Source organism: Empidonax traillii, unplaced genomic scaffold (genome assembly GCF_003031625.1).
Source record: "Empidonax traillii isolate 1590-97213 ecotype Southwest subspecies unplaced genomic scaffold, ASM303162v1 scaffold137:size1056949, whole genome shotgun sequence".
In the NCBI taxonomy this organism is placed as follows: domain Eukaryota; kingdom Metazoa; phylum Chordata; class Aves; order Passeriformes; family Tyrannidae; genus Empidonax; species Empidonax traillii.
Genome location: NW_020955330.1, coordinates 614,506 through 636,371, shown reverse-complemented (window position 1 = coordinate 636,371; position 21,866 = coordinate 614,506). Strand labels below are relative to the sequence as shown.

General features: G+C 41.6%; 2 protein-coding genes across 9 annotated transcripts; one reads left to right on the top strand and one right to left on the bottom strand.

Moving 5' to 3' along the window:
- Positions 1 to 959: 959 nt before the first annotated feature.
- NPY1R (neuropeptide Y receptor Y1) lies at positions 960 to 6,364 on the bottom strand. Of its 3 annotated transcripts, none has more exons than XM_027883933.1 (3): positions 6,046 to 6,364; positions 2,709 to 3,526; positions 960 to 2,595 (listed from the first exon to the last, which is right to left on the bottom strand). In XM_027883933.1, the coding sequence occupies exons 2-3, from the start codon at positions 3,408 to 3,410 to the stop codon at positions 2,137 to 2,139; spliced, it is 1,161 nt and encodes a 386-aa protein (XP_027739734.1). In that variant the 5' UTR covers positions 3,411 to 3,526; positions 6,046 to 6,364; the 3' UTR covers positions 960 to 2,136. The 3 variants fall into 3 exon arrangements, with proteins under 3 accessions (XP_027739734.1, XP_027739733.1, XP_027739735.1); XM_027883932.1 differs by having other exon boundaries at positions 2,709 to 3,546; positions 6,050 to 6,364; XM_027883934.1 differs by lacking the exon at positions 6,046 to 6,364 and adding an exon at positions 4,309 to 4,652.
- Positions 6,365 to 12,704: 6,340 nt separating this feature from the next.
- On the top strand, positions 12,705 to 21,389 carry NPY5R (neuropeptide Y receptor Y5). Of its 6 annotated transcripts, none has more exons than XM_027883928.1 (3): positions 12,705 to 13,005; positions 17,024 to 17,160; positions 19,658 to 21,389. In XM_027883928.1, exon 3 carries the CDS (start codon positions 19,667 to 19,669, stop codon positions 20,996 to 20,998), a length of 1,332 nt encoding a protein of 443 aa, XP_027739729.1. In that variant the 5' UTR covers positions 12,705 to 13,005; positions 17,024 to 17,160; positions 19,658 to 19,666; the 3' UTR covers positions 20,999 to 21,389. The 6 variants fall into 6 exon arrangements, with proteins under 6 accessions (XP_027739729.1, XP_027739732.1, XP_027739730.1 ...); XM_027883931.1 differs by lacking the exons at positions 12,705 to 13,005; positions 19,658 to 21,389 and adding exons at positions 13,023 to 13,279; positions 14,798 to 14,871 and having other exon boundaries at positions 17,024 to 17,136; XM_027883929.1 differs by lacking the exon at positions 12,705 to 13,005 and adding an exon at positions 13,378 to 13,410.
- Positions 21,390 to 21,866: the final 477 nt, after the last annotated feature.

Sequence of the window (21,866 nt, the reverse complement as noted above, 5' to 3'; positions counted from 1 at the left end):
AATCTCATAAAATACAAAAGGCCAAAGCTCTGAAAGAAACTTCTGTCTTATAATTAATTTTCTACATTCTGTCTCTGTTCTCAAGTACAGAAACCTTTTAAATTAAATTATCTTCCAGTAGAGAAATACATGGAATTATAATGCACAAGAACACATTGCTACTTTAATATTCTACACTATTTATAAGACAACACAAGGCACAGTTTTTTACTTTTAAATTCTGGCAACCCCAATAATTTTAATTTCTTAGGCATTTATCTATGTCAAATTTAGAACATATTAAGTTCACCATAATAGTTTACCATGTTATCCTGAGATCTTTTTGCTCAGAAATGTATCAGGTCAGATTTCCATTCATGCTGCATTTACATTTATATCCATTTTAAAGACCCTCTTGTCTGCCATAATGATTTAAAATTACCTTCCTGAAAGAAAGTAGGGTCTATATTGTATTTTAAAAAGCTGATTATTCAAAAAGACCTTGATTATACAGCAAAGTACACTGTATGACACAGAACCTCAGCTGGCTAATATTGTGTAATTTCATTTACAGCAGTCAAGTTATGTGGGTTTCCCTCAACTGGGGATCTAGTCATGAATATTTTGTGTAATTATAGGATATATATTTTCAGCAGTAACACACAGAGCTCTATTGTATATATTTGGCAAATAATTCCGTACTTCAAATAAATGTGGAAACTGTGAGTTTGGAAGCTAAGCACATCGGTTATACCCAAACTTTATCCATATCCTTCTTTTAGGTTTTGCAGATCTTGATTTAACCATCCATTGTCTTGGAGATTAGAATCATGGAATCAACTGGGTTGGAAAATACCTCCAAGTCCAATCCTTGATCCAACACTGCTGTGGTTACTAGACCATGGCATTAAGTGCCACATCCAGTCTCATCTTAAAAACCTCCAGGGATGATGAACCCAGCACTTTCCTGGGCAGCCCATTCCAATGCCTGATTACTCCATTTGTAAAAAATTTCTTCCTAATATTCAACCTAAACCTCCCCTGGCACAGCTTAAAACCGAGATTATCCAGGTTTATGCCATTGCATCTGAACACAGAATATTTTGAGGCTATACATAATTTATGTAGGTCAACACTGATTACTATGAAAAGACTCGGGTAGATAAAGCTTGGTTTTTTTAACAGCCAGACCTGATTTTCACTGTCATCTGCAAGGATGGTTATTGCACCTTGTCCAGACACTGAACAGTCCCATCTCCCTTTAGATTCTAGGAGAATTTACATGGTTCATAGGCCAGGGACAGATGGTGTATTTCATCCCAGCAACACTAACTCCTGCCAGTGATGGCAGATGAAAATGGGGTTGGGGTTTTTAAATTAAAAAGCCTATGTTATTAAAACCAGCTATAATCAGTTGGAACTGAAGGCCCATTTATGTTTTCATTTGCTGTGGTGAAACATCAGAGTTATCCCATTGTGCACTGTGGAATTACTACAGGGTTTTATTCTCATAAATAAGAACAGAATTTCTTTCTTAATCCTTTCTTTGAAACTAAGTGATTATAGCCTGAATTGCCACTGTGAATTAGAAAACTGTATGTCCCCATTTAAACATATTCTACAGGTCTCACAGAATCCTTTTTTTTTTTGCATGCCTACACTGATTTTAGAGGATTTTAATGTCAATCAAAATCTGAATTAAAAAAGAAAGGAACTACTCTTCAAATCAGAATTTCCTAATTTTATTCTTTGGTGGGTGTCCTCTGTAGTGACAGTGTCCCTGTGGTTCATATTGTTTCTAATGGTCTTAGAAAACTACTTCTTTGAAAAAATATAATCAATAAATAAACCTTTCTGCTAAAGCACATAACCGTACAAAGAAAACAGAACAAAAGACAGCTGATGAAAACCATAGGTAGTAGCAGGTCTAACTATGTCTTATAATAAAATTCAGATACAACTTCTGTGAACATTAAAGCAGTAAAAGGGGCAAAAATGCACAGCATATAATTTCAAAGTGACAACAATCAAAGTTCCTTGGAAAAGGAAGAAAAACATTACTCATTTTGTACTTGTTATATAATTTCAGTTGTCCTTGGACACATTTCACCTGCAATCACACTTCAAGCAGCTTGGTGTGAAATTTTTATTACTCCTTTATATTTTTTCATCATCATCACTATTTATTTTTTTGAATGTGACTGGGCTTGCCTGCTTTAAAGAGGTTTTTGAAACATCTGTGTGCATGGTGGACATGGCTATAGTCTCATAATCCTCCTCACGGGAGTGGAAATGACAAAAATGAAATAAAAACTGCAGGTCCCTTTGGAAGTTCTTATTGAGAAACCCGTAGAAGATGGGATTCACACAGGTAGAAATCATGGCAGTGAGGTGGCAAATCAGGAACAACAGGTTGTGGCTGCAGGTAGCAACAGGCAGAATTTCATGATTCCAATCAAACACGATATTGAAGATGGTGAGAGGCAGCCAGCAAACTGCAAATGCGACCACTATTGAGATCAGCATGATGTTGATCCTTTTGGTTTCAGAGGATCTGTACTTACTGTCTCTCATCTTGTCCATCATGTTGTTCCTTTTTTTCAGCCGTATGTATATCTGCAGGAAATTCAACAAAGAGAAACACATGGAATAAGTTAACCTAGTACTGTCATCTTTGCAAGGATAAACATCAGACAAGAGGATTGTGTTGCAAGAGGATTCTATCTTACCTTCAAGTAGCAAATAAATATAAAACAGAGTGGTCCAAAGTACTGAATGACCAAAAGCGTCGTAGTATAAGAAAGCCTGGCAGTGTCCAAGGGGAACAGGTCCAAGCACACGTATTTGTCTTTATATTCATCAAATGTTACATTTCTGAAGGGCTCATCTGTTAAGACGTGGTAGATCAGGAAAGGCAAAGAGGAAGCTGTAGCTAAAATCCATATGGCAGCAATCCCCATGTAAGCATGCCTGTTGTTGGGCCTCCAGCCACGGGGATTGATGATCAGCTGATGGCGCTCAATAGCAATGAGGACTAAAGAAAAGACTGAGACGGTGATGGAGGCACATTGCACGAAAGGGTTCAGTTTGCACATGGCCTCCCCAAAAATCCAGTGATCCATTAAAGTGTACACAAAGGTAAAGGGAAGACACATGATGGTCACCAGGAGGTCAGAAAAGGATAGATTGACAATGAGGATATTGGTAACATTGCGCATCTCCTTTTGTTTTAAAATAATGACAATCAAAGCCAGATTCCCAGAGACTCCCAGGATTATCACAGTCCCATAAGCCAAGGCCAGAGTGAAGACCATGGCTAAAGGCACACGACAATCCTCGTCCTCAAACTGCAAGATCTGCGAGTTCGTCTCCGAAATATTCAGGTGACCCGAAATATTTCCCAGTGGGGAGAAGACCGAGGAGGTATTCATGTTGTTTCCAACTCGCCGCCGCCCGCCGCCGCCGCCGCTCTCATCCAGACCGCTCCGAGTTCAGGAGGCGCCCATCGGTCCCGCAGCGGAGCCCGGGCCGAGCCCGCTTCTCAGCGCTGCGTCTCCCTCGGGGCACCTGGGGAGAAGGGAAGGAGCGGGGCCGGTCACCTCGGACACGGCTCCTAGCCCCGGACGGACCCGCCCGGCCCCGGGCCCCGCGCAGGGCGGCGGGAGCGGGGCTGCAGTCCGCGGGATGGAGGCAGAAAGCAGGACCGAAGCAACGGGACTGCAAGCGGGGACACGACCCCTGCCCGGCCCCTTCCCGCTGGCACAAGTTACACGGAACAGCGAGCTGGGAAGCAATTTCGGAATTCATCGGCGCAGCCTTCACTTTGCGCTTTACATCTCCTTTTCATAAATTTAATCTGCAAACGTCTGATTTCTCAAACTGCTCTGAGTGAAATGACAGCCAGTCATCACATGAGCGGGGGAAAGCCCATCTGACCAATGTGAGGGGCGGAAAAATTACTCCAAAAATTGCTGCATTCTTTTTTCCCTAGTGCATACACTTGATGTTGAGTGACCGAGTGCTCACAGAAGCACTGGCACCGAGTCAAAGGCAAATTAGGAACTCTGAACAACTTAATCGCAGCTAGCAGGGCTATACAGCTCACAAAACAAGAAAAAAGATGGCAAAATTTAAACACTGAAGAAAATTTCTTTACCCACGCAACACAAATAGGCATGTTTAAATAACCACCCTTTCGCAAGGCCTCAATTTTAAAAATTTGAAACTCAAGCATATGTGTTCAGGAGGAAAATTAAAAAATAAAATAAAATAAATTTATAAACAGTTAATAAACAATTAATCAATGACCTGACACAACTTTACTTCAACTCATCATTAGTGGCACTGAATTCTGCACTGAGCCTGGAACTTTCCCTCTGGCCACTCCCATGAGCTAAATTTATTGCTCACTTCACCTCAGGTTATGGTAATGAAAGTATTGCCACTTAAAATTCACATAAGTGGGTTTCAAACACGTCTCCATATGGCATTTATCACAAAAGCTGTAGAAACATTGCCCGCTAAGATGTACTTCATTAAAAGTTACCCTGAATAGGTGAGCTTTTAATCTTAAATGATGCTCAATAGAAATCTCTGTGCCATCTAAGTATCTGGAGAAGAATCATCTTTGTCTGTTACTGGCAGCAGACACACTTTTAACCAGCCATATGCTGGGGACCAGAGCTGGGGCTGCCTCCTCCCTAGGGCAGAGCCACTGTGTGAGGGACGGGCTTGCAGCTCCAGCTCCTCCTGAGGGTCAGCCAAAGGATGACCATGCCAATGCCATGACTTCTCACTGCTGCTGCCATCATGAGCTCACCTCATCTCTGCTGGCTCTTCTTAATCATCACATGGCTGCGTGAAACCACAACAGGCAATGTAGCTTGTGTGACATTTTACTGTGAAAGTTAACAGCAGTGATTTCAGACAAAAGGCATCTCTGTCTGAGGTTTGGGTATGCTGATTTTCAAGACAGCTAGGCACACACCTGGGCATTCTCTCTCAGACCTGCTGCCTCTGTGAACTAAATTTATGAGATCTCCTAGTCCAGAAAATCTGGTTTAGGGTCCAGTAAAGAAATTTCCACCCCCAGGATCTCTTGAAGCATCACTTCAGCCAGAGCCATAAGTAGGTGCTTTACCCAAAGGAAAAGTGTGTGGGTAATGTGGAGAACCAGGGCTCCTGCAGTATGACTATCATAGTCCAAAAGTCACATCTGGATTTAATCATGATCTTCACCATCACTTGTACAGCATGAGGTGGGCAGTCCAGCCCTGTGACTTGATGGGATGATGGCAGGAGCAGAGTGGGTGAAGAGCCATGTCAGGCAAGGAGGGAACTGGGCAGGTTCTCTCACCAGCTGGGACTAAACTGCACCCAGCAACAGGGTGTCCTGGGTTTCAGGCTCTTGGTTTTTCTACTCCCTTAGACAATCTCTGCTCTTGCTTATTTATTAAATATCAAACTCAAAACTAGAATCTGCTACTGCTGCTTCTTCCCTCACCTTTCCCCATAGCAGAGATGCAACCTAAGAGCATGTCTGCAAACCAGCTCAGAAACACAGCACTGCTAGCAAGTGACAAGGAATGCTTCTTTCTTGTCCCTCTCCAAAATGGACCAGACATCAGGAGGGGATGAAGTTGCATCTCCTGGACAGCTGCACTGTTCCTTGTCCCCTACCCCATCAGTTCCCAAGTTAGGAAGGAGAACCCTCCCCACTCCCAGGAGTGCTGGCTCTGCAGACTCCGCTGGGTGATTGCACAGTCTCCCCCACCACACGCACCATCCTGACTCTCCATGAGAATTTTGGTCAAAAGTTTAGCACTAACAGACAGAAAGGGTGAAATAATGTGCTGTGAGGTGACAGGAAATGGACCGAAAAACTATTCGAGCTATTCCAAAGCAAGCAAAAAATGCTGTCAGCCCAAGCCAACAGCCACTTGCAAGTCCAGCCTGGAGCCTCCCCCTCCCTTGGATTTTGTCACCTGCACCTAAGAGGGCAAGCAAACACCAGCCTAACCGGCACACAACCACCCACAGTCATGGGAAAGCAATCGCAGGGGAAACTCACCTTGCAACTGCTCTGCCCGTCTTTGGTCTGCTCAGAGGCTGCCTTAGGAGGCTGGATGGAAAAGAAGGAGTAGGGGAAGAGGAAGCATTCTCTGGTATTTCTTCAGCTGAGATCCTAAAGATGGGTGAGGAAGGCTAGAGACTCCCCCTTAAAGCTGAACTCCACCTTACCCCAGTATCACATGATGGTGCTCTGCTGAGTAGATCCTGAAAATCTCACTGCAAGCACATCACCTTTAAACTGCACATCTGGGGGTGGGTTGCCTAGTAATTCCGAAAGAAATGCAATTAAATATTGAAACAAAAGAGGCGGGTGGGGGGGAAGAGCGCAAGGAAAAGCTCAGGAAGGGAGACAGTTTTAAATCGGTTTGCCTGTTTCAGCATTTTGTCTGCAAGTTATTGCCATCTTGTGGCCAAACTAAAGATGGAAATAGAAGCTGTTGGAAAGCGGACGAGGAAGAGATTTTTAAGCATAAGGAGCAGGTTACAGAGTTTGTGTTTGGCTTTTTAAACCAACACAACCAGCTTCTGGTCTGAATAGTAATGAATGGATCAATAAAAAATGTCAAGTTGCTGAAACGCGTTGTTGTGCCACTCCCAAAAAGCACGGCACTGATCTACTTTGATGGTTATAAAAGATAGTAAGTTGGGAAGTCTGTGAGAAGCTACCCAGATAAACTTAAGCAACACTTTGAAAATGCCCTGACAAAATCTGCAGGCTGTGTTAAGAGTTTAGATTTCTTGGAAAACAGAAGTTCCCTAATTCTTCCAAGGCTCCAGAATAATTTTTATGGTGTAAGGGCGTTGCATGCTTTACATTCTTACCTTCAGGCATACACCTATTATATGGCAACACTGTTGTGTCATGGATAACTCTCAACTGAGGAACTATGGTAATTATAGCTAAAAAAAATTGTTGCACATAGTAAATGATTGCAACATTTTTTGTAGAAGGAGTCTCATAGGAAGATTTCAGAACCCAGCACTGAAGTTGATGTTTATACTGTATTTCCAGGAGCTCAGCTCAACTGCATTGTAACTGCAGTCCTTGATGTAAGAAAGGAAAGTGCAGGTTGCTATAAAACAGTAGCTGTGGTGCTGCTGACATTTTAACAGCAGCAACTATAAGTTAAGTGCAAGCTATATATAATGCATCTCAAGAACTTCAGTCATACATGGGTCATTAGCACTGATCTTTGACTGAACAGAGGAAAGGTGGGTACACTCACACAGGGATCCAAGCTGAAAGTGTCATAAAGGGTATATTTCTGTCTGAATCAGTGACACTCTAGGATACGTACAACTGAGGCCTCTCATTACTATGGATGTGGAATGATTCATTCACACTACCAAAAAAAGAAAAGTATTGTCCAATATAGACATTTTTAAGGGCAATATATAAATTGCTAGGCAGCGAAAAAGCATTTTTTTGTTATGCCAGGGTGTTCCTTCCCACTACCCTTCCCCTGTAAGGCTCTTACCAATATGGTCAAGATGGCTATTTAAAAAATAAAAACAAGCATTCTGTGATACAGAAGTGTTGTAGTCTGCCAACAGGTATCCAGTGCAGAAATACATTTTTAGGATCAGTTCAGAACAAGAGACTTGGGTTTACATAACAAGCTGGGGAGCTTCAGGGATGGCTTCTGTGAGAAGACACCAGGAGTGGCCCCCACGCTGAGCAGAATGGGTTTGATCCCCGTAGAGGCCATTCACTTAAGAGTTGGACTTGATGATCCTTTTAGGTCCCTTCCAACTCAGAATATTCTGTGACTCACTTCAAAAAAAGAACCATTTTCATCTGACTCCGAAATGGACCCACCCTTGGCCAGAGCAGAGATTCCCCTGCAGCCTGTGGTGGGAACCATGAGGACACAAGTTGTTTCCTTGCAGCCCATGCAGGCCCGTGGTGGAGCCACACTGTGGTCCATGGAGAGGAGTCCACATGGGAGAAGGTTTGCTGGCAGGAATTGTGACCTTGTGGGGAATCCACACTGGAGCAGTCTGTTCCTGAGGGAGTGTACCCCATGGAAAGGACCCATGCTGGAGCAGTTATTGAAGAACTGTATCCCATGGGAAGGACCCCATGCTAGAGCAGGAAAACATCATGAGGTGGAAAGAGTGGCAGAGACGTGTGATGAACTGACCAGAATCCCCATTCCCTGTGCCTCTGCACAACTCAGGGAGGTAGGAATATAGAAGAGTTGGCATGAGAAAGTGATGTTGAGCCTGGTAAGACCGGGGTGTAGGAAGTTGTACATTTTTCCTTTGTTTCTCATCCTTCTACTCTATTTTAAATAGATTAGTGTACCACAGAGGCATGAATTTACTACCCAATTGAAATGCCATTGTTTCTGTCACAGATATTTCTTAAATTTCAGATAGGTATGATCTTCTCTCTTGTCCATTTTGTCATTAGTGATGAGGATCTCCGTTTCAACAGTAAATGAAGTGATTCGTAATACTTCACTTTTTAGTGGTTAATATATACAAGAATTTCAAACATCGCATAAACACAGGCAAAACAAAGCTCACAATACCTCTGTTATATTATGCAAATATAATTATTACCTATAATAGATAAAATATAGAGCCTACATGCTACTCAGTGACCTGAACTCACAGTGATGGCAACAAATATTCACAGTTATTCACACAGCAGACAGATACAAGGTCAGGCTTTGAACAGTGCAGTGGATCGATGGAAAGGGTTGCCTCAGTCACTGAGTCTTTCAAACACATGTGCTACACTTATGAGTGCATATACATATGTATGCACACATGCTATAACCCAAGTCTTACTACAAGCTTTCTGCTTCGCCATACTATTGTGTACACACCTCCGATGACTGAATCTGTTGGAGCTGTATCAGTCTTCTCTGAAGCACTTCACATACATGTGAGCACTAAACACACTAAAAAATAATCCCTCTAATAAACAGAGACAGACTCTTTTCAAACTTTCCGTTGTAGCTATATAAAATACAGGTTGTGAAGCAAAGGCCATGTAGCATCACGTATGCTCTGTAAGAAAACCAGACACTAGCAAGCCTTGGCTATCCTGTGCATCTTCAGTCTCAACACCAAGCTGAGAGTCTCCAGCTGGAGCTCCAAGGTCACAAAGATGTCAAATGATTTCTCAGTAAATTTAATTTTAGCGGTGATGACTGTCAGGACACAAGAACACTGGAGTGGTAAGATAACCATTGTGCTAAAGATTATCCTCTTTCAGGGAGTAAATTCTTCAGTACATCAAAGACACCCTGGACTGGAAGACTGTGTTCGTTTGTGTGCATATGTTTATTTGTGTGAAGGCATGACATTGCAAAATGTGCAATGAACAGAACACAAGTATTTCAACTAAGGAAACAGAACAGCCTGAGTAAAGGAATACAGAATTGTTTTGAAGTAAAAGCATTGAGAAGAGAACAAGATGTGTTTAAGAAACATATAGAAAAAAATATCCCAAGACATCAATCCATTAGAATTCTTTCTCGCTGCAACTCTCAAAAATGGAAAAGATGTCTTAAAATGAGGCTGTCACTTTCAATGCAACATATTGTCATGTGCTCAGGCATTGCAATCTCCCTGCAAAACTTAAAAAACACCAAGTAGAAGAACACTAGGAGAATCACTTGTACTTTCTATTCTATATAAAACAAACTGAAGTCACCACTATGGAAATGAATGGAAACACTCTCTGAAGGGTTTTTTAACCTTATTTTTTATTGTTTTCATTTTCTAGTACTGAACATCAGTGCCATTGAAATACTTGCATTTCACATTACTCAAAGATAAGGGAACTCATTCTGCTTGGGGCAAAAGCCTGTCATCAGTAGACTAAAGAGGCCTTTCGCTGTTGAGTACGATTTGAATAGCAGCAAATTCTCTGTTTGGATAAGAGCATGTTTATTCCAACACAACTGCATCTGACACCAAACAGAACAACACTTCATTTGACTGCTAATGTCACAAACCCAAATGAGCTGAATGAAAGATTATGTGGTTAATCTCTACTGACAGTCTTGCTGCTGCAGTTCCATTTTCAACAATACAGCCAAGTTAACTAGTGTAAATCTATCCTGATCACATGAAATATTACTTAAAGGCTGCTTGAGATATAACCTAAGTTATGTTCACCTGGCTAAAATACTAAGTCATGTTTTGTGCTGTGCCCACCCTGCGCTGTCCATTAAGGATTCAAACTTACATACGCTCATACACAAGCTCTCACCTGGCTTCAGATGAAGTAAAACTAGGTCTTGCAGTTCAGCATGATCATCCAGATGGGCCAGTGTGTATAATACCAGCCAAAAAATGTGATGACACATTAGGCAACAAAAATGACTAATTACAGGCTCACCCTTGGAAGTATTTTATTAGCTAACCATCAGATGTCCTGCCTTTCATCACAAAGACAGCTCAACCATTGCCACCTCTTCAGTAGTCCAAGGCTGGCTGCTTTATGCAAGGTAAGAATCTGTGGAAGGGCTATACAGAAGTCAGAGATTAGTGGTATTTTGAATAATATTTTAATAGTATTTTTGCTGGGTATGAAGAGTTGGGTGAAAAATTTTGACCAACAGAAATGTTTTTTATGCATCTCACAAAATCTCTCAAACTCTGTAGTAGCTATGTCTTACCATTTACACTGTCTTGCCCCATGGATAGGTGCTCCACTGGTGTCAGACTTTACAGTAACATTAGACTTTGACTCATGACAAATTTTGACTCAGGACAATCAACTTCATGCTACGGAATTAGATATTAGGTGGCTTAGACTCTTTGTTTTCTCACTGACTTCCACTGGATCTTTGAGTCTTCATGTCTTTCACAGCCTATAGAGGCTGAATTTTCTAAGATATTAGAATGATACTCCCAAAAGAAAGATACATATGGGAATGTGGTAAGAAACATGCCAAAATTAATTTGTATTAATATAACCCCAGAGTTCTCTGCTATATTTTCTGTTTTGTTCTTCTGACTCAGTAATCTCAATCTTTTCTCTCTGATGCACCATTTTTCTTCCCCAGCTTCTCCAGAACAGGTATCTTTCATCATCACCATCTCTTACTTCCTCAAGGACTCCTCTATGGTTTCAAGAACCCCATGGTTGCTGGTTTCTAGGGAACTTGTACTTGTCACTTCTGACAATACTTCTAGACCTTTCCTATCTCTAAATTACTGATTTTATTATTCAGTAGTATTACTGGCAAGAGAGAGGTACACAAACAGTGAAAAGGAAAAAATGATAATAGTCTGAATAGTAATAGCCTCTGATGTGCGCAAGTATCAGGGATGAATTGTCCAAATACGGCTGAGAGAAATCTGGTGTTATTTACAGGTCTGTGGGGAAAACAAATAAACAAGCCCACACCTGCCAATACATTACTGGTTGAGGAACCCTCCTGAAATAAGACAACCAACAAAACAAGTATGATATTTAATTCTTAGAGAAAATTGCTTTGAGGGAGGAATATTTGTGTTACTGACTGCTCCTGCTAAGAAGCACATGATTTCTGGAGGCTGCTTGGGAAACTGTACTAGGTAAACTCCCATCTTAGAAATGGCCTAATATGAAAGTAGACTGTACTGTTATGAAGGTACAATGGTATCCCACATAAATCACAACTGTGCAATGTAAGAAACCTTAATTTCCCTCCTGTGAGCTCTACCAGCAAATGTAGATTTCTTTCTAAAGACAATATGGGTTTGCCATAGCCAAAAGTTTTTGTAGAAAGATGCCTCTAAAAAGTCACTGTTTCCAGGAGGCAGCTTCCACTATAAGCAGTGAAGCCAGAAATGTGGGAAGCTCTGCTGGAACAAGGGACATCCAGGTAAGTGGGTACCCTGGGAGAAAGTCTTAATCACCTCCATCACATGTGAGAACTGGAGTGGGTTTCTATCTTCAGGTCAAATATTTGCGTGAAAGGCTTCAAAACCATCAGTACTAGGTGGGAAGATGGTCAAAAATGCTAAGAACAGCTGCTCAGGCCTAAAAAGGATTATTTCTGTTCTCCGTTGTGACTAACGGGAAAGCTGTCTTAAAATGATGAGATGGATTGGCGCGTCACTTCCACTGTCAGCTCCCTGTGCTCCACTTGTACATGCAATGATTCACCAGAAGTGGGTGGTGAATAATACAGAAGCGGGTGAAAGAATATAGGATGAAATATTCCTTGCCATCCTGAGCTCGTCTGCTGAAGATTAAGGTTATTTGTTCCTTGATCACTCAATGAGTATTTTCTAACTCAAGTTAAATAAGGAACCTAACTGGACTTTTCAAAGGTTATTCTACAATATGATTGATCTGGCTGTTTTGGTTTTGTGTGGTACAGTCTCTCACGGGTTAATTATACTGACAGCTTTTCTGCAGTGCTGTATTAATACAAACTGTCGAAGTAGCGCCTTGGCAAATGGGAAAGTCATTACTTTTTTGTGTCAGATTCTGCCACTTGTGCTCCCACAGACCTGCATGTCACTCAGTTCTCCAGTAGCTCTGTAATAGGACTATGATCAATGGCTCTTCTTGTGCTAGAAGATAACAGCTGGTGAGAACAGCAGAATTTGTCTTTTCATGTCTTTTCATGCTTTGTGCTATGACACACCCGACAATTTTTATGCTTTAAAATACTGCTCACTTAAGAAAATGCTCTGCCTTCCCACTGATTGTTCAGATGAAATTAAAACCACCATTCTTACTTTCTTCTGTAAGAACCGAGTTACTCAGCTCGGAAAGGAAAACTGTTTGGGGGAGATCCATTGCCTCCCACCTGTCCTAAAATAAAAAGTAAAGGGTGTTCGAGCAGCATGGATGAACGAACACCTGCGGAGCTCCTCTCCAGCCGAAGCGAGGGGAGCTCAGGTCACCGCTCTGTGATTGCCTGTCTGTGCTCGCGCTTCCCCGCGACTCGCAGCGCGTTTCACCTTCGCAAAATGCCGTGTCCTGACCGCCGGGTGAGGCACTGAGAGCATCCCGTAAGCACCGGCGAGCGCGGGGTTTTATTTACCGACTCACTGCATTTCCATGGAAACTCTAATTGTCACACCGTGCAGCGCCGGAATACCGGGCTCCAGGGCCGCCTGGAGCGGCCTCCCGAAATGCGCCAGCACGGCGGCCCCAGCCCCAGCCCCGGCCCCGCCGGGCGGGCGGCGAGTGCGGCAGCGCCAGCCCCGGGGCGCGGCCCTCGGCCGCGGGCGAGACCCGGCGCCGCCGCAGCGCCCGCCTAAGGTACCCTCTCCTCCCGCTCCGGCGGAGCCGCGCCGTGCCCGCCGTGCCGGAGCCGTGAGCGCGGCCCGGGGCTGCCCTGCCCGGCTCGCCCCCGCCGCCCCGCGGGGCGCCCGCAGCGGGACAGCGCGCAGGTAACGCGGGGTGGGCGCGGAGCCGCGGCGGGCTGGGCTGGGCTGGCGCAAGTTTAGGCGGGGCAGGTGCCTGCCAGCAGTTGCGCGGGATAGGGGGGGTTCGCTTGGGCGGAGGGGGCTCGGTGTGGGGGCATCGCGGGAAGCGCGGGGCTCCGGGTTAAGCGCGGTGCGCGGTGCCGGACCAGGGGCGGTGCGGTGCGGGCTCGTAGGGCAAAGAGGATCCCGAGAGAGGTGCGCCAGGGCGAAAATAGCAATCGTCCCCAGTTTGGTGCTTTTGCCTCCGAGAGCCAGGAGCTGCTGTGCTCCCTCGTAGAAAACGTAGCCGTGCATTTAAAGTTTTCTGTTCTGACCAGCAAATGGCTCGTTACATTCTAGACCGTTTACTTGGAGCTGGAGGTATATTCTTATTAGTTGGCTTTGGCATATTTCGGGAAGTTGCGTTCTTGTTTTCCTGGAAAATATTGCAATTCTTCTTTTAGTCAGGCACAGAAAGAGGCATACCATTAACATAAACAGAAATCCACAGTTTTTCTGGACTTCTGAAGTCGTTTCAATCTTTTGAATTCTCACAGGTTCTCAGGCTAGTTTTTGCTATTGTGTGCAATGAACAACATCGGAAGCAGCAGCTTTTCATCTTTAGCTTAGATTATGAATGCAACACTTGAGTGGTTTCAAATTTTGTCTCGGATTTATCTCAGTCTTTACTGATGTGAGGGCATAATTTCTCAAGTTGTAACAGCACAGCTCAGTGCTTTTCCTTAAGCTTCAGTAGTCGGGCAGTAACAGCTTGTCTTATTAACTATTTACAGCTGTGTAGAAGTTTAAAGACCTTCTCCGACTTTTTCCATGCAGTCTTGATACAAGTCTGGTGTTATGGAGGCAGAAAGGTTGTATTTCCTAGGTAATTTTCACGTTGTGCTTCCTCCCTAAGACTATAAATTGCTCACAGCTGTAAAGATTAATTGTCCTGTTACAAGAATGGAACTGACTAGACTATACAAGGACCAGCCAGTCAGAGTTAACTTAACAGGTACCAATATTGTAGGATATAAGCTCTTATGCATGAATAAACTTTAATGTAAGTACCTCATCTAATAGAAGGAACATTTCCTGAAAAACAATTGCTTTTAGAGGATGATGGTTGTCTGTCTAACTTTTGTGTTCTTGAAAATTTCCCTTTAAATATTTAGAGAAAGAGAAATAGCCAGCCTATTAACTCCCCTAAATTGTCACTTATAGATTTTATATTTTAGGTGATAGCTTTAAGTGAAATAATTATATTAAGTACAAGATATTAAGCATATTAAATTAGCATATTTTGGGTTATGTGGTACTTCCAACGCAGCTACACCTGCATAATGGATTCATTTCTCCCTGTCAATCTCAGGCCCTAGATCAGCTGCAACTGAAGCATGCTTTTGGTGAAAATAAGAATCACAGTAATCAGATAGTCACACTGAGATATACCATAAATTATTGTGACTTAAGGAGGTGTTATTTGAAATTCTTCAAGATCATGGTACACCATCTGTTAGAAAATACATTTTACTGTACTCTTAAATGTTAAACGCTTTTTATTAATGTTAACTGATTTGAGTCTTACAGTAAATATTAAAATCCACCTTGGGCCCTGCCACGAAACTGAAGTCTCTCCTACCTCATGCAGCCTAGCCTTCTGTCTCAAGCATTCCATTGAAACTAAAGAAGACCTGAGCAAACCTACGTAAAGCTCACGGGGTGTGAGCTCATACAGGTGTAGCTGGGCACAGTTGTTAGTGTACACAGACCAGGATCACAAAAAGGGAACCTCATTTGCTTGGCTGATTGATGTAGGAGGTGAAAGTGATCCAGCCTTTAGAGCTGACAGCTGAAAATCTCCAGCAGGTACCTTCAGACTGACTAAATTTAAGTTTGAAAACAGCTGCAAGAGCACTCTTGTACTGTGGTGCATTCAGTTTAGAAATACACTTCAAATATGAGGAGAGGGTTTTGAAAAGAGACTATATTATTTAATTCTATTTCCCACAGTGGAATTTTCATGAATCTCCATTTCCCTAAAACTACAGCCATGTGCTGCCCTGGGATTGACCAACCGGCGAGAGTGAGAGTGAGAGAATCTCTCAAAATAGAGGCAGCTGTTAAAACAAAGCAGGAAGATAAATGCCAATAAGTGCACATAGCCCTGTGAAATCAGTGGCATGCTATTGAGTTTGGGGACTGAAGATCAATTATACAGGAGGAACACTTTTGTTTACACCTTTACTGCCAGAGGCACTCAAGCTGAGAGCAACTGGTTTCTTTTGATCAGGAGAGGATGCTCAGAGACAAGGGATCCACTTGGCATCTTTTGAAATTTTGGGACAAAATCTGCTTTCATTTTAAACATCCAAAATGAAAATAAAGTCATCTTTGGGCATTTTGCAAAGCAAATTTTGTCAGCACAGCAGTTCTGTGCTGAAACAGCAGATTATAGTGTTATTCCTTCCCCTCTGTCTTTCTGCCACTCTGAAACTGTGATTAGAGGGAGATGGTGCAGAAGGGGTTTCAGAATACTGCAGACTCCTGTGGTGCCCCAAGTGTCCAGCTAGAGCCTGAAGAGATCATGTTGTGGCTTCTTCCAGTGGTCCTTCCTTATGGAAATGAGGACATATGATAGGGAAGATGGCCCCTTTTCATTTCTCACCCCAGGCAGAAGGCAGCCATAGCTCAGAAGGGATGGAGCTGGAGAGCCCGTGCTGGACTTCAGAGGTACAGCTACTAAGCTTCTTCCGTGTTGATGTGCCTCAGTAAAATGTCTACTTCAGCAAAACCAGCGTATTCACTTTTTGTTTTTTAAAGAATTCTATTAAAAACATAGTGAGCAGTTCTGCTAAAGCCATACTGCAAGAGCTCCATGTGGAGGTGTAGAAATCTATAGAACCTGGCAACAATTTTTCAGTTAAACCTTCCAGAAGAACTCTATAAGCATTCATTTAATGAATATGTTACAGCATAACAACACTTAAATTTTGTTCTCTGGCCCTAGTCTTAGCATTGTCTGTATGGAATATCAATTTCTAAAAGATAAAATAATTATGGTGCATTTGATTTGAAAGCCTCTTCACTTTTAGTCACCCAGACCTGAAAGTGGTAGAAGGAAATAACAGTGACACCACCAGATTTATTTCAATTCTCTTCATAGAATCCATTGATTAAAACTAAGCAAAACTTAATGAAAAGATAAAGATTTCTCTACAGACCATAACACATAATTAAACGGAAATGGACTAACTAGATAGAGAGCCTTTTCTACCAGTAGGAATGCCTGCTTTTTTCTCCATTCACTGATGAACCTATGGCCTAGGAACCTTTTCAATGACAGCAAATATTACCAAAAAGTCTAGAGCGGGCGTTGTAGTTTTCAACGTGGATCAGCAAAACTCTCACACATACATAACTTCTATTATAACTTAAACACTGGTGTGCATCTTTACTGCTCGGTACGACCTTCAGATGTGATGATGTGCGGGAATTTAACTGCTATGGAAAATACTTATAGATACACTAAAAGCAACCCTAATTGCTGGGTTTCTGTGGGAGAAACAGTAACTCCAGTTTATTTCTTCTTTTACAGGTTCATCGTTCAACCTAGTATCAGTTAAAATAGAAGAATACGCAGAGTGATTGCTGTTAGCACAGAGTTACTTATGGAGGCACAAATAATAAGTGAAAAACTCATTTCTTCAGCGTCATCACCACTTTGAGAGCATTGTAAGAGTTTTTGAGGGGTTTTTTGAGTCTTAAGATGGTACTGTATTTCCTTCTCTCTTATTAGTCTTCTTTCTCACAGTTGATTAGTAACCAAGATTTGGAGAGATCCAGCTCTTGAATAGTGTTTCATTTCCCTTTCTCAAAAACCTCTTGATATGGTTCAAACCTGCTAGCAGGCAATGGATGTTCCATTAGTAAAGCTCTTTTAATCTGTGCAAGATATAAACTGGAAAAGGAAGGTGTCCAAGCAAAAAGAGAATTGCCCAGAATAACACTAATAGCATTTCTTTATTAACTCTTCAGTTATGCAAGGTTTTTTCCTACAGACTTCTCAGCTAAGTGTGTAGTGTGGTGGAGCAAAGATAATAGGATGCTCATCCTGAAAATATTAGACAGGTAATATTTCATATTGAAACACAACATAGAGTAGAAATGGCTTTCATCAATCAAAAGAGAGTGTGGAGATTACAGATGGCCTACACACACTGAAATCTGCAAAAGCATCCATCAACAGAATCCACCATTCCTCCATGCTGAACAAAGAGAAAAAATTACACAAGTGTGACATAACAGGGACATAATGCTATAAGCCCGAGGTATGGAAATGTATCTTATCTAGACCAAGGCTCTGCAGGGGGTTTCTCAGGCAAAAGTTATGTAGAGTCATATTTAGGGAAAAGAAAGAAATTTCAGCAGATTTTGGAAGTCATTGCGGTATGCAGATCATACTGGTTTTGGTTGGTTAGAAGAAACTCAGAAAAATTAGCTCAGAAAATAAGTACAAAACTATTTACTTCATTAGCTAATATCTGTATAAAGAGAAGCCCACTAAAATGAAAATTTCTGATAATATCAACATAGACATAGAGAGATTTGATCACTTACAGAAGCTCTAGTCTACTCTTTAAAGTTGGTCTAGAGGCAAAGGTAGTCTCAGCACTGTTTGTCTATTATCTGGTTTCCCACCATTTCATTAAAGACTGGGAAAAATGGAACAGAAATAATATGCATTTATGCCGCTCTGCTTGTATGCACACAATTATTAAATTTAGGTTATCTAAATTTACATATCTAGTTCTTACTTCTATTTTAGCTATTTTAAAGCACTATAAGATTGAGAGAAGGTGGCAAGGCTGACTTCTTTTCACCTCTTTCCAACACATTACTTGCAAGCTATTACTTTTTCAAAGTAAGTATTCCTACCGTTACCTGAGGAACCTTCTCATCACAACATCACAGCAGTCTGTCAGTGAATATTCTGAGGTTGTTTTAAGGTTTGAGCTTCCCTTTGGCACATGACAGTAGGAACACATGTGACGTGAAGGAAGGAACACATCTGCATGTGTAGAGGAAGCTGAATAATATTTTTGCACTTTGAAGAAGTCAGCACCATAGAGCTTACAGAGAAACCTTGAAGAGCCCTGCCTTTTTTTAGTGACAAATTTAGCCTTCTGCTCAATTTATATATGCTTTAGTATTGTTTAGATATTCCTGTTTTCTCTTATGTAAGATTTCTAAGCAGTTTTGTCCAGGGCACTAGCACTCTGGAGAATTTTGAAACCTCAGTACATGCAGGTGTTTAAGGTAAATTGAAGCTTGAACTAAATTCTCATGTCTTTCTCTTTGTTCTAAATTGAAGACAACTACATGAAGATTCTGTAGGCAGAATAACTTGGTGCTGAGTTATGTTTTAACATTAGATGTTTTTTCAATGCTGAATAATTAGTGGTTCACTGAATTTTCAAATGGTTGTGTGGAGTTTGCTTCCAATTATCACTGTCCTCTTTGTATTACATCCAGTTACTTTAGGTGTTTTGTAGACAGGTTTCCTTTCTGCTTGAGCACCAGTTAAAATATGTTCAACTCTTAATAGAAAATGGTTTCTATACACACCACATTAAGAATTCCATCTTGGATCACTGACAGTGGATTTCCTGATCATTTTTGAAAGCTCTCACTTATTTTGTGTTAGTTCTCTACTAGCAAGGTAAGAAATGCTAGCGCAGTTGTTAGCATATGTATTTTCAGGTGCCCTAATTACAATTTGCTGTGATACAATGACTAGGCATGTGCCCAGATGGTGACTGTCATTTCCTTACCCATGTCAATGGGCTGTTATGCACATGAGTAATCTCCCCAACTCAAGATGAATTGCTTTTGTAGCTAACTGTTCCCTCATGGAAAGTCTGACAATATAGTCCATAGCAAAGCATAGTTAAAAGCCAGCATCATAATGCAGAACCTTAAATTGCCATTCTCCCACGTGAGCAGCCGGGTAGGAGGCCAAGGCGTGCTGAACACCACGTGATAAAACCTATGTATCTAATTCATGTTGACCTGAAGCTGTACAGGATCTGCCTCACAGTAGACTAACATGAGTAGTAATTTATTTGCATTGAGGTGATACAAGGTAAATTTATGTTCCTTTACGTTCTGATTAACAGCAATATCATTGTTCCTTCAGATGCTAATTAATGCCTTTCTCGTTCTAAGCAGGGACTGTAAAATGGATTTAGGATTAAAAGACCGTAACAACAGGACACCTACCAGGAACACCTCTGCTACTACAAAGAATTTTTCTGCCTGGGAAGACTATAGGAGTAGTGTTGATGACATACAGTACTTTCTTATTGGGCTGTACACACTTATAAGTCTGGCTGGCTTTATGGGAAATCTGCTTATACTAATGGCCCTACTAAAGTGCAAGCAGAAGACAATAATAAACATTCTCATAGGTAACTTGGCCTTTTCTGACATCTTGGTTGTGCTGTTCTGTTCGCCTTTCACGCTGACATCCGTCCTGCTTGACCAGTGGATGTTTGGCACTGTCATGTGCCATGTAATGCCCTTCCTCCAGTGTGCATCAGTTCTAGTTTCAACTTTGATGTTAATATCTATTGCTGCAGTCAGGTACCGTATGATAAAATATCCCCTTTCTAGCAATCTAACAGCAAAACAAGGCTATTTCTTAATAGTGACCATTTGGGCCTTTGGCTTCACAATTTGCTCCCCTCTGCCAGTTTTCCACAAAATCGTGGACCTCAGCAAAACTCTGAATTTAGAGGCACTGGAGAACAGACTCTTGTGTATCGAGTCATGGCCTTCCGATTCATACAGAATTGCCTTTACAATCGCCTTACTGTTCATGCAGTACATACTGCCGCTGGCCTGTTTAACTGCCAGTCACACCAGCGTCTGCAGGAGCATAGGCTCCAGGCTGTCAAGCAAGGAGAACAAGTTTGAAGAGAAGGAGATGATAAACCTCGCTCTTCATCCCTCGAAGAGCACTAGCACACAGGTGCAGTCCTCTGGGCAGTCCAGGTGGAGCTGTGCCTTTGGCAGAAAGCACCACAGAAGATACAGCAGAAAGACTTCAAGTGTGATGCCAGCTATTTCGAGGCATCATCAGGATACTCATTCAAGAGATCTCCCAGAAACCTCTGGCACAGAAAAAAGTCAGCTCTTTTCCTCCAGTAAATTCATCCCTGGGATTCCTATCTGTTTTGAAATGAAACCAGAAGAAAATACAGAGATCCAGGACATGATTACAGTATCCCAATCTATTGTCAGAATTAAGACGAGATCTAGGAGAGTTTTTTGCAGACTGACAGTGCTAATCCTAGTTTTTGGTTTCAGTTGGATGCCTCTTCACCTTTTCCACATTGTGACAGATTTTAATGCCACTCTCATTTCTAACAGACATTTTAAATTAGTGTATTGCATATGCCATTTATTGGGTATGATGTCCTGCTGCTTGAATCCCATCCTCTATGGGTTTCTTAACAACAGCATAAAAGCTGATTTAATGTCCCTTATCCCATGCTGCCAAATACTGTGATTTTATGTGCCCCAAGATAAAGTAAAACAAACAAGTATGGCTTTCAAGCCTACTGGCGTGCATAGCTGTAAAAGATAAATTAGTTTAGTTAGTCTGACTTGGTTATGATTAGTAGCATTTTGTGTGAACGAATAGTTCTATGGCTGCATGTATTCCTTGCATTGGGCAGAATTATATACATACATTATAACATTTCTCTATCTGTTACACTTAGGAAACCATGCCCAGTGTACAAAACCGAACACCATTTTCATTACCTGAAATGTTGGCAATCTGTGCTTTGGAATTATACAGAATATATAATGAATAATAAATGTGAGACAGACTACTTAGACATATCAGTATTAACTGTCATAAAACTATAATAAAATACATATAATTTACTAAATAACTATCGTTGAGACTATTTTACTGCCAACTTTGACTGTTTTCTAATATAACTAAACATCTCTTTCTGGATGTGATTGGAAAAATGTTCTTTGACTCGTAGTTTGCAATATCTTTGCAATATGCTTTGCTGCTGGCTCCTAGGTTGTCTTACTCCTTGGTTCGAGGGTTGTTGTTCTTGTCTTGATTGTTTCCATCTCACCATGTTTACCCAGTACAACCTGTCCCCGATTTCCTTAGACAGTTTTCACTATGTCTTGTCATTTTGTGTAATTTTCCACCAGCCTGAACTTATCTATAGTTATGCCTTTGTTCTTACAGTGATGACACCCCTGAACATACTACATACTTCTGATCAGAGTAAGCCTTCATTACCTAAGCAAGTGATAGTAGAAAGAAAAAGAAAATAGAAAGACAGCAGGATTTTTTTCTTTTCCTTTACGAAAAAGCAAAAGCTTACTGCACTTCATTATAGCTGACC